The sequence below is a fragment of the Diadema antillarum genome, unplaced genomic scaffold, assembly GCF_040938485.1.
Source record: "Diadema antillarum isolate AM-2024a unplaced genomic scaffold, OU_Dant_1.0 seq00000262_RagTag, whole genome shotgun sequence".
NCBI lineage: Eukaryota > Metazoa > Echinodermata > Echinoidea > Diadematoida > Diadematidae > Diadema > Diadema antillarum.
The window spans coordinates 1-12611 of NW_027271300.1; the positions used below are offsets into that span (position 1 = coordinate 1).

The following is a 12611-nucleotide window of genomic DNA, read 5'->3' on the forward strand; positions in this document are numbered from 1 at the left end:
ACATCACAAGCTATAGTAGTCTTCTCATCCAGCCATGACTGAGCATAAACTACAAAAATTCATAACTTTTGAACGGACTGTCATATTTTCCTCAAACTCTCATTGATGTGTTCTACTAATATTGCTGCATTCACTCAACCCACGTGTCTATGAAGGTGAACTTACAAGTCCTTTAATCTTGAGTCCTGGAGCAAGTATTGGGGATAGATTTTCGTCAGATTATTAAAAGGGGGACTTATTGAAGTCTCCATTTAAAAACATTCAGATGTAAATTAGAGATGTTCTTCACCTCATTCCAAGATCTTATGAATGCCGTGAATGGTGTTTCCTTTCTCTTTTACACCATCTTCTGTCCTGAACAGCAGGAGGTTCAGATTGAGTTTGAGGCCTTTCCACCACAGGACAATGATTTCCATGGTATAAAACGACTTTTGCAACAGGTATGTCATGATTCTTGTGGGCGGTGGAACAGTATTTGTCACTGAGGTAGAATATATCATTTATGAGTTACAATGCATGTGAAAGAATCGAGTAGGAAATTGTGTTTTTTTTTTTTTTTTTTCATTTTGTGATATGTGACAAAAAAGAATTATACAAGTTTTGTATACAGAGAATTCAATGTATTTTCATTTTTCTAACATGATGAAAGAGCACTTAACTTTCTACCTCTTCCAGAAGGCAGGGGAATGATATTACCTTTATCATATTGGTAAAAAGTCCAGGGATCCATGTGTGTAATTTCCGTAAAACATGACATTTTGTGGAATTATGTTTAGATTTTCTTTACATCATTTAGTGGGGTGGCTTAGTGACAAATATACTGATAATCGTGACACACCGGACAAAAGTGTAATTTTTTCCTCATACATTTGTATATATATGAGGATCAAAATTAGGGGGTGCTCCAAGAAATCCGCTAACAGAAAAAATGAGAAAATGCCCTTAATTTGTACATAACAATAATGTCTGAATTCAAAGACTATACACAGGGCATTCGCCAGGTTTCTGTACAATGCAATGCAATGTACATGGTTGCTAGTCTTAAAATTCAGACCCATAATACGACATATTATGTGCATGTTTACAGTAATACACCATTTTTACTGGTTTTCCTGTGGTAACAGGTGGTTAGTCTGTGTTGAAGACCTGAGGGAGGTGTGTTGGAATAGTCCAGTTTTCTTAAGCACCTTTTCATTAAATAATTTGATATAATTTCTAGTAAAGGATTTTTTTAGTACTGTCTACCTCCTGTAGAGAAATGGCAAAGAGTGACATGTGACTCTGGCTCAGATACTTTAAATCTTGGGCAATGACTTAGCCAGGTGTAGGACTATGTCACAGCTCATTTTTTCTCCCAGAACTACTAGTTTACCAGTAGAAGAGCTGCATAGTCCATTGAGAACTTAAGGTTTTGGGTATTGCCCTACATATTTCCTAACAAATTTAACCCGTTTCCTCCAAGATTGTGTGAATTCCATAGGTTTAGCGCAGGGATTACCTGGTTCCCGTAAGCAACTTTTATAGTCTGCACTTCCCCTCTTTATATGGTTCTTATTTCTTATGGGGGTTATGCAAATGTTTAAAAAGGTTAAAAGTTTGTTTTCATAGATGAAGTTGAATTTAGACAATTTGAATATTTTTGAAAATATATTGATATTTGTAATTTCACTCATAAAGACTTAAAGCGGTTTGAATATTTTTGGTCTGATAGCTATGTATAGACATGTTATTAAAAAGTAAAAGCAATGTTTGATTGGTTCACATTATCCAAAGAGGGTGGGATGTAGTTGGCTGGTGAACAAAGTCTATGGGGAGTTTAAAACGTTGATAGAAATAAAACAAAATCGGCATAGAGCAGAATCTAAATCACAATATGATATGACAAAATTCCCGACCCCAAAGGCGGTTGATTCTATATATGATGCTTTATGTGAAAATACATTCCGCCCAAAATACATGTGATTGATAGGAGGGATAAGTATAGGACATTAAAAACAATATAGTTCAACTATTAACCCCATTAGTCCAGCAGCATAATGAAATGATTGTTAAGTTTTATCGCCTTGTCAATTGAAGATGATGTTACATAATGACAATTATCAAAGTCAGCTAGATCTACTAGTATATCAAGAAACCAAAAAGAAGGGGTGGGATGGGGTGGGGAGAGAAGAATGAAGTAAGTTATTAGTATAATCTGTAGTTTCGGTTTTCAGTATATTCATTTTAATTTCCTTAATTTCCGTTAGGTCATCATGGATTGGAGCATTTGTGTACTAGTATTCTGCCAGGAACAAACACAAGAAAAACTCAAAGGTCCTATATATACACTTTTGGGAGAGTGACTTGAAAAAAATGTTCAGGATATCACATTTTATGCATAATATGTGTAGGTCTGGGGGCATTTCATGAAGCATTTTGTCCGACAAGTTGTCGGACAAATTTGCTCTCTGCCAATCAGATGCAAGGATTTCTGTAGTTTGTAACAGTTTGTCAGAAAAATATCTGACCAAACTGCTTCATGAAATGCCCCCCCCCCCCCTGTTGTATCACAAGACATCCTACCATATACAGTTTTTGCAATCAAAGCAAACATATAAAGAGATATCAGTATTTTTCTCATTAAAGCATAAATGCAGACGGTTTAGTCTGGAAACATGTTATCATAGAAATATTGTTCACATTTTGTGTTATTAACAATACTTAACATTGATTATACAGATTCAATTTTACAGAGGTTCTTTCTATCCGTAACTCACACTTAAGAATAATTTTCAAGCACTAATTTTGGGTTTTTGCCTTTAACTTCACAAAAAGGAGGACTCAATGCATAAAAGGTGTATGCTTTATTTTTGGAAAATGTTGAGGAGATCAGGAAAATTATATATATTGATGTAGATTTTGGACCTGTAGGAGCAGTTGAAGCATTTTTAAGAAACAATGCCTTGTGGCATCGTTCTTATCATCAAAAATTAATAATGACAAACTCAAATGAAAATTGGAGGGGGGAAGAAAAGACGAACATATTAACATGAGACAGCTTGGTAAAGATTAAACGCTAAAATAGACAATGCAGCCTCTTTTCTCAGTTCATACTTATCCAGAGTGTGTGCTTTCTTTCCAGTACCGGTATTATCATTTAGATAGGTTAGGGGAATCCCTTTGAATTGTGTGATACATTATTTTAAAGCTTACAGTCTGCTCTTTCAGAATCTGTCCTTAAAGGACAAGTCCACCTTCATGCACACATGGATTCAGTGAATACAACAATATTAGTAGGACACATCACAGAAAGCTTGGAAAAAATCGTACAATCCGTTCAAAAGTTATGATTTTGTAAGGTATCTGCACAGTCGCGGCTGGATGAAAAGACTACCACAGTGTATGATGTCACATGCACACATTCTAAGGAAAATAAAATGAGAATTTCACAAAACCATACTTTTTGAATAAAGTTCACATAGTTTCTTTGACTTGCTACGGACGTATGTCAAGGGTAATATTATTCCCCCTGCCTTCTGAAAGAGAAGTCGAGTATCCTTTTGTAAGCGAAAATAATTTATGTTGAATTTTCTTTATTCATTCTTTATATCGTTGTACACATGTGACATTACAAGGTATAGTAGTCTTCTCATCCAGCCTCGACTGCATGAGCAGAAAGTTCAAAAATTCATAACTTTAGAACGGATTGTCCAATTTTCCTCAAACTCTCACTGATGTGTTCTACTATTGTTGCTGCATTCACTCAACCCACATGCTATAAAGGTGACAAATCTTTGTCTGGCGACTTTTTTGTTGATCAATTATACCAACCCTGATGGAAATCTCTTCAAATTCATAAGTTCTGAAGTCTCCTTTAAGTTTAACCAAAATCTATATATGTAGTTGCCATGGCAACATACCACTTAACACTAATGAAAAGTATTTCAATCCTCTATACATCCCGTCGATCAGTTGTACCTATTCAAATGGAATCTCTTCCAAACTGGAAAATAGCCTCCTGTAACTTACTTCAATTAAAAGCCCTAGTTTTGGGTTGCCATGGCAATGCACAAATCAACAATTATATTTGACCCCTGGTTTATACTCTTGGTACCTTCTATACAACGTTCATATCAAATTTTGTGAAAATTGAATCTTCCTACCTGGAGAAATAAACAAAAACATGATTTTTAGAAAAAGTTAATTGACCTTTGACCTTTGACCTTTGGAAAATTCACTCCAAATTCAATCAAAATATTTTACTTGTTTTCAATATTCTTCCTGCCAAGTTTCATCCAGATTGGATATTCCTGACCTGAGAAATAGCCAAAAAACCTATTTCACAAATAAAGGTCATTGACCTTTGACCTCTGACCTCCTTCCCAGCATCAATTTTCTTGGAGCACCCTATTTTTTGAGAAGGTACATCATGAAGTACCTTTGGTGAAAAAATCATGCTTTTGTCCGCCGTGTCACGATAATTTCACTAAGCCACCCCACTAATTGTCCTGTATAGTGACGTCACAAACTGTTGTGGTCTTCTCATCATGCAATGGCATAGCACTAAAACTTTAAAAATAAAAAAAATAAGAATTGAACGGGTTGTCAAATTTTCCTCACACCTCACTAATGTGTTCTATTAATAAAGCTGTATTACTTTTTGTTCAGTAAGCTGTTTGAATGATCAAGCATGCATGATACTTATACTGCCATATGCTATTGTTTGCAATATCTAAAATGATCCATGATGATGCTTTGTTATGTGTACTCAGTCTTGCGAGGAAATATGGATCATTTCTTTGCCTTGTATAAGAGAGATGACAGTGTAACCACAGATGTCTGCAGTCTGCAAGTGATGTATTTGGAATAATGTGGTAATGACTTATGAATAAAGCAGCAAAACAACTGTGAGAAAACAATTCCAGTTTCATTTCATCATTGAAAGGACCAATGAAATTAGTCATATTAATCTGACAGTAAGTGGAGAACAAAAATTGATATGATACTTTACAATAGTGATATTCTCAAATGATTTTGAAGTGAAATGTTATCATTATCTCCTCAATGGACTGCAGTTTATGGCCATGATCATTTTCCACAGCTATTTGCCAGAACAAAAGTGAACACCAGCGAGTTAACAGACTTGATCCTGATGCAGAACCATGTGGGCTGTGTTATCAAGGTAAGACTAACTCTTTACATGCCCAAGCTCTTGTGTACTTGTAGCTTGTAGTGGCCACGCTCTTTAGGTAGCATTTGGTTACATTACTTGGCTCCGAGTACATGTATGTCAGTCAAACCTAATCGGGTGTAACAAAACAACAGTCCCGCACAATGACCAGCGTGATACAGGATTGATTGGGAAAATGACAAATTTCCTGTGAACTGAGTTCAAAGGCTGTCAGAACCAATTAGCTATAGTGGGATGTCAGTCAATGCAGTGATTGGCAAACAAAACATGGAGGAGAGAATATTTTATTGAATATTATATCATAGTATACAAAATTGTGTCCACTCACACGTGCTGATCACGAATATGATTTTAAAAAAAAAGAAAATCAAGTTTGTTGCATATTTTCTCACATCAAAAAAAGAAAAGACCCACCTCAGCACACTCCTAGATATTACTTCTTCAATTCAATTGATTAGCAGCTCTAGGCATTTGTAGTCAAAGCTATGTGTTCCTCCATTTTCCTCGACAGGGTAAACAAAATCCATTTTGTGCTCCAAGTGGGATATTTCCTCATGAAATATCCCCACCAATAAAGAACGATGCATGCAATACGATATCTCCAAATGATATAACTTCTGCTATCTTTGTTACAATACATGTTCAGCGGATTAAGACCACATAGCTCAATTTTGTTTTGGTTACTGTTGCAGCAAAGCGAGGCCCAGCTGGCGGAAGACAGTGATTCAGATGATGATGACGATGATGAAATATTTGGATTCACCACAGTACTAAACATAACAGCGAAAAAGGTGGGAAATACTTTCAGGGCAGTGTCCTTAATAATGTGGCAGGAGTTGCATTATTAATGAAAGTGGTAATGATGTTAGACATGATAATAATATTCACATACCATGTCACTTGTCATGTATTCATTCCTGTAAGTGTCTTTTACATGTGTTTACAAATATGCCTCTTAGTTTTCCAGAATAAAAGAAAGCATATTCATTAATGATATTTATAAGCTTGACCAAAATATCTGTAAGAAGACATATTTTATATGTTTTCTTTGAAATTATAAGCAAATATTTGCATCACTGAAACTTGTTAATGGGATGGTATAGTTTTGGTTGAGATGAGGATTCAGATTCTAATCTTTTGCAAAATAATTATGAACCACTTATGTGAAATATTAAAGAGTATACAATTCTAAGAGGAATTAAAAATTTATGTGATGATAGGCGGTTTTGAAATGGCTGAGATATCCAGAAATGAAGCAAAACAAAGAGGTCCTAATAAAAAGTGGGTCCCACCTTTTATTAAGGCCTCTTTGTCTTGGGGTATCTCAGCCATTTCTGAACCAATTTTCATCAAATAAACTTTTAGTTCCTCTTAGAATTGTGTGCATTTTGATATTTCATAAAAATGGTTTCTAATTATTTTGCAACAAGTTAAGACCTAAATCTCCATCCCAATCAAAACTATATGGCTTCCATAGTAATGGCACTAAATAGTGAAGGTTTTGTAAATGAACATAATATGTTCATTGAGAGAAAGGGGCAAATGCTTGCTCTGCTGGTTTGTGAACACACGTCTCATTGTATGTTTTCTCAAAATGTGCCCAACTGAACTATTGCATCCACAGTGCTTATGATAATACACATGTTTATTTAAATGAAGGTGACATGACATTTGCTCCTGTGACAATTGCTCCAGCCTTGTTTTCTCTGGCCTTGTTTTCTCCAGGGACTTAGGGTTAGGGTTGTGAAAGAGCTTTAGGTTTAATAGTTTGATGTGAAGATTAGGATTAGGATTAGGGTTATGTTTGTTGGTAGAATTTATGTTTGGCTTGGCATGCAGATATTTCATGGGAGCAATTGTTGCAGGAGCAAATGTCATGGAACCATTAATGGAAACATGTATAGCCACATCTCTGAGGATACGCTTTATTTATCTTTCTGTTTTGTAAATTTTTACATCAAGAATGTGGCTTGTATACAGGAGATTCGGTCTCTAGTTATTGAGAAGTGCGCAGATTCCAACCCCGAAGCCCAGGTCAACGAACTCACCCAACTGCTTGACGACGATTCACAGAGTGTGGGTCTCTTGCTGAGTGAGAGATTTGTCAACATTCCAGCTCAGCTGGCGCCCCCGCTCCACAGTAGTTTGCAGTGAGTTAAAAAACCATCAATTCCGTCTTTTGTTACAGAGGAATTCACCTCAAATATACACAGTACATGCATTCAGTGAATGCAGAAATATTAGAAGAACACATCATTGAAGTTAGTGGAAGGTAAGATGTCACAGTTGTGGAATACATAAAGGGAATGCAAAGAGAATTCCACACATTTAATTTTCCTAGTATGATTAGACTGCAGTTGACCTTTCTCCTTAAGGAGGCAGGGGAATAGTGTTACCCTTAACAAAGGCTAGTAACAAATCAAGGGCATGTGTACTTTTCATAGAAAATGAAATTTTGAGGAATTGCCTGTATATTATTATTTATTTTTATTTCATTTATTGATATATAAGACTGATCAGCAGTGCAAAGCTGAAAGGATCAGTTTACAAATGTGTTGAATGTGAGCAATAATCGAAATACATAATATAAATTATATATACCAGCATATATGAAATAATACCTTTAAAAATGATACATACACACATACAAATTTGCATACAGTACATAATTATGATAACCTCATGATTAATCAAGTTTTTAAGCCCATTGAATTTAACACAATGTGCTAATTAAATAATTTGTACAGAACTCTAATGAGTTGTATCAATCATTCATGCTTGAACAAGTTTGAGAAAAAGTTCAAATTACAGTGATATTTTAGCGACTGACACTTAAAGACCTACCCCTCCCTTCACGCACATATACACATATTTCATTCCGCTACTGTGACACTGCAAGTTGTGGCTTTCTCTTCCACTGATTGAACCAAAATTTAAAGGTATTGTGTACCGATGGGAGCAGTGATTTAAAAAATGTTTGATTTATTACATTTGATGCATATTTGTAGGTCAGTTGTATCACAAAACATCCTACCATATAAAAATTTTTGCAATAAAGCCTAAAATATAAGGAGATATCACCATTTTTCTCAGTAAACCATAGGTGTAGACGGTTTATTCCAGAAACAATTTTATTATAATTATTGTTTAAATTTTGTATACCGGTATATAATTATACTTAACATTGATTATACTGATTTTGTTTTATCTGCAAATGGTAAATAATGCCTTTCAGAAGTTGTAACTTAAAAAAAAGATTGTCCAATTTTCCCTTTGCAGGAATGATGTAAGAAGAGCTGCTGCGAAGAATCCACACTTTAAGTTTGATTACATCCTCCTTCTGAGTAAGGCATACCAGCAGCCCAGCATGCCTTCGTCAAATAAGCAAAGCAATGCCACAGGGGACAGTAGCTGGCTGTTTGCGAATGCTGAAGACGAGTTGTTTTTCAAGGTGAGATGAGCATTCCTCAGAGGCATACATCATGTCATGACTTCGTCGGTTCAGCTACCTGCAAACCTCATTTCTTTTTTTGTGAGTTATGCCCTCCCTGCTTGTCACGTTTGTGCTTATTCTCTACCAAATCTTGAGTAAATCAGAATCACCACCTATACTTTGGAGTAGTTGTCCAAAGTCTTGTGGATGACAAGAAATGTTTGTCATGTTCAGAGACTCCGACCCCAAGCACCTTCTGATCTGGAGATTCTCCCTCCTGAAACTCATAGCAAACTGGAGACTCCAACTTGATGTGCGTGAATGGTAAAGCGCAGATCACGAGCGCAACATTCAGCTTTCGGATTCTAGCTGCTCTCTTGCGCTCTCTCAGGCTTTTTTTCAACATACGAGAGCACTAAGTAGATAATTCAATAATTCAAATCATATATTTTGGTTTGATACAACTTCATGTCATAATTATCATATCATGAAGACAGATGTTACAGATCTAATGATGCTCGACCTGGAGTCCCCTTGGATTCATCAAAATTTAATTCCAGGTTTTCAAAAAGGTGTTTTGGTGGGAGAAATTAAATCTCAAGCGGGAGAATGGGAGATTTTGCGAAAACTGGACTTTTGGCGAGAGATCTCCCGTCAAAAGTGGGAGAGTTGGAGTCTCTGCATGTTTAAAGAATCTTACTTGAAAATGAGCAATCATTATTCAACTTTGAAAATATATATATATATATTTCTTATTGTTGGAGTTAAACTTCTTTCTACTTGAAGTTAAATAAATGAATTCTGAAATATCTGCTGACTTGTATAATGGGCTTGTGTAGTTTTGTTATTAGCATGCTTGTGTGTGTGTGTGTGTTTCTCTAGTGATTGTTACACTCTTATCTACTTTAACTTATGCTGTCTTTCAAGTTGGATTAAAAAAACAACAACAACAATGTAAGAATACACTGATTCTGCTTTCTGGCACTCTGCAGTATGTTTCTCAAGTTAATGATTTGCTGTTTAAAAGTACAAAACCTTCCTGAAAGTTTTTTTTCCCGTTTACACCAAGTGCGTCTTTCAACTCATTCCATGCTAGTGATTCTTTGAAACATTAGCGTCAGCTAGAGACAAGTGGTAGATTTATACAGGCTGCCTTCTCTCTTCATTTTCTTTTTTCCTGTCAGGAGTCTGTAGTGCGCTTACACTACCAGGAGCAGGAGGACCAACCGGGAGCGGTGGCCGGGAAGTGGTCGGAGGATGACACGGAGATGAAGATGTTCAGGATAGTCATGCTGGTCCCGGCAGGAAAAATGAACACTCTTGTGGGACAGATCCAGGAAGCCTTTGCATTATGATCGCAGAATCTCCAAGCATGGACACTCTCATTAGGGTCTGTCTGCAAGGGAATGGACAATGAGTGGATCGCGCATTGCATTCTCAAGAGCACAGATCTGAGGATCCAAGGACTCTTTCCCTATGTCATCTCTTTCTTTCTCACGTTCATGTCTATCCATAATTCTCTTGACTGTGCTTTCTATCCACCGATTCGTTTACTTGTGTCTACCTGTGCTGCTCAATCTTCCTATCGACCAATCCATCTACATGTCTGTCAGTTCTGGCCATCAATCACTTTGTCTCTTTGCATTTTTTTCCCCCTCCTTGTCGATCACTTCATCTAGTTACCTATCTCTGTTTATCTGTCTGTCTTTCTATCTGTGCCATCGAGTGTCCATTACTATACACTGTAAAACATGATATATTCACGGCATGAATTTTTCGCGAATTGGAGCCGACGGCCTGTTTTGCAGCATGAAATTTTTGCGAACTGCCACTGGCATTCAATGCATATAGACAAGAACTTTTGCGTGCATTTTAATTTCGCGAATCTTGGCGTTCGCGAAATTCGCGAAATTAAAATGCACGCGAACATTCCTCGTTTTACAGTATGCCATATATTTAGCATGTCTAATTTTTTTTTTGCATATGTGGACTTCCCGACAATTTCATGGGTGGCTAAATTCGCAGTCGTGGAGTACAGTACTAAATGGAGAAATGTATGAATGCAGGTCGCATTCACGTCGAGATCAGAGATCATATTTTTGTGCGTTTTTTAATTCGCGAATAGCACCCAACTTGCGAAATTCACAAAAATAAGAACCTTGTGAAATATTCAGCGAATACAGTATGGTTATATACCATAACATGTTGGCAAGTATCAGAAATATCTTGAGGAAGTGAATCATGAGATAGAGGAGTCATGATATCAGCCTGCTGTTGTCACTCTCCAGCTGACAGAGAATTCGGACATTCTGGATCCAAGCTGTAGCATCCAGTCACCAACGAAGGAATTACGCCAACAAGGCACTCGAACTTCAACTCTAGTGGTTGCCTTTCGGCAGATTAGGAGACATTGTGATTGAATACAAGTTTTTGTTGTTGTTGTTGTTTATGTCGTAGTCCTGCAGAGAAGTTCTCATGTCATCCTGTAAATAGTTTATTATTAGTGATGTACGAAACCATCATATTCCACATAAAGCAGTAAATTATGCATTCTTAATGTATCTAGATTCAAGATCTCGAACTTTTGCTCTGCTCACCATTGCTAAAGCACTCTGCATTTCTACTCTTTTGTTTTTCAACTAAGACAAAAGAGATTTGCATGTCTTCAGATAACTGAAGTGAACAACTTTTAGACTTTATATTTATGGAGAACAGCTGTATTACAGAGAATTCAAGAAATCATGGATTACCCAAAAATCAATGACAGGAATACTGCAAACTTAAAATAGTGTGCCGGTGGAAACTTGTCGGGACAACCTCATTTATATCATGCACACGAGATCTCTGTATATGCCAGTTACAATGTTCACATTTTCTGTAAATTGTAGTGCTGGAAACTGAAGACAATCCTGCTGCCAGACACTTATGTTGTTTGTGCTTGTTTGTTTGTTTTTGTTTTTCTTTAATTGAAGCATGTGGAGAACTGTTGTAATTTCTTTTCTTGAATCAACTCATGTGGATTGCCGATTCGTATGGACGTTTTTGGTATAGAAGAGCAAATACATGTAGCAATCTGGTCACTTGAACTGGGCCTTTGCATTGGAATTTGTTGAGAGGCATCTTCAAGATAACCTTCATACTGTGCTCAAATTGACATTACTAAAGGACAGCAAAGTATCACAAAAAGTGCAGGTCTCATTCAAACACACAAAAACCAAGAAATCATGGAATTTTTAAGTTATATGTTTGCAAGACACCAATATCATTGTTTTCACATATACATGTACACGTATGCAAACCAGGTGAGATTTACTTGCTTCACACTTCTGATTGGTGTGTACATAAAATTTATTTCTTATTCTTTTTTCTGCAAATTTGAGCCTCTGCCATTCACGAAGTCATTATCACTTGATCATTACAACTCCAGAACAATCATGGATGTGAAGGTAATACAGTACTTTCTTCTTAAATTTGTGTACAGTATTTCCAGAAAAAAAAAACACCACACAAATGAAGAGAAAATTGATGAAGATTAATGAGCAAGTAAATGAGAAACTTGCAAGGGCAAGACATTTGCATCATCCAATTTAAAATATGCAGATCTAATTGTATTCATTGTTCTGGAAAGATGTGTCAAAGCTATGAAATTGTATGACTTCCTTAGTCTTTGTCTAGTTTTATGTCTTTTATGAAAGTAAGTTGAGCTGATTTTCGATTTGATTTTTTTTTTTTTTTGGGGGGGGGGGGGGGGGGGGGTGGGGGTCACTTTATTCGCAATTACACCAGATTTCAGTGTGTTTTCAAGTGGGTAATATGTGTACATCATGTATTACTTTGTTCATCACCACCATGTCTCTTCGCATGCCCATAATGGCTCAGTGTAAATTCAGCAGTGAAAAATCTATGTCCCAAGAACTGAAGAAAGTTCAGTCTGAATGATCACTTTGGTTTGAAAATAAAATCTCCAGGTTTTTAGCAAACCTTAAGTATTAGGCAACCCAGCGGTAG

The 12611-nt window shown here is 36.3% G+C and overlaps 1 protein-coding gene across 1 annotated transcript; it reads left to right on the plus strand.

Annotated features, from left to right (window-relative positions):
• Positions 1-362: 362 nt before the first annotated feature.
• LOC139729742 (BRCA2 and CDKN1A-interacting protein-like) lies at positions 363-10041 on the plus strand (the record flags this gene model as incomplete). The annotated part of the gene is made up of 6 exons (XM_071640677.1): positions 363-440; positions 5081-5161; positions 5863-5961; positions 7133-7320; positions 8450-8621; positions 9788-10041. Coding segments are annotated over 6 exons (789 nt in total), but the record flags the coding sequence as incomplete, so codon positions are not given.
• Between the last annotated feature and the right edge of the window lie 2570 nt (positions 10042-12611).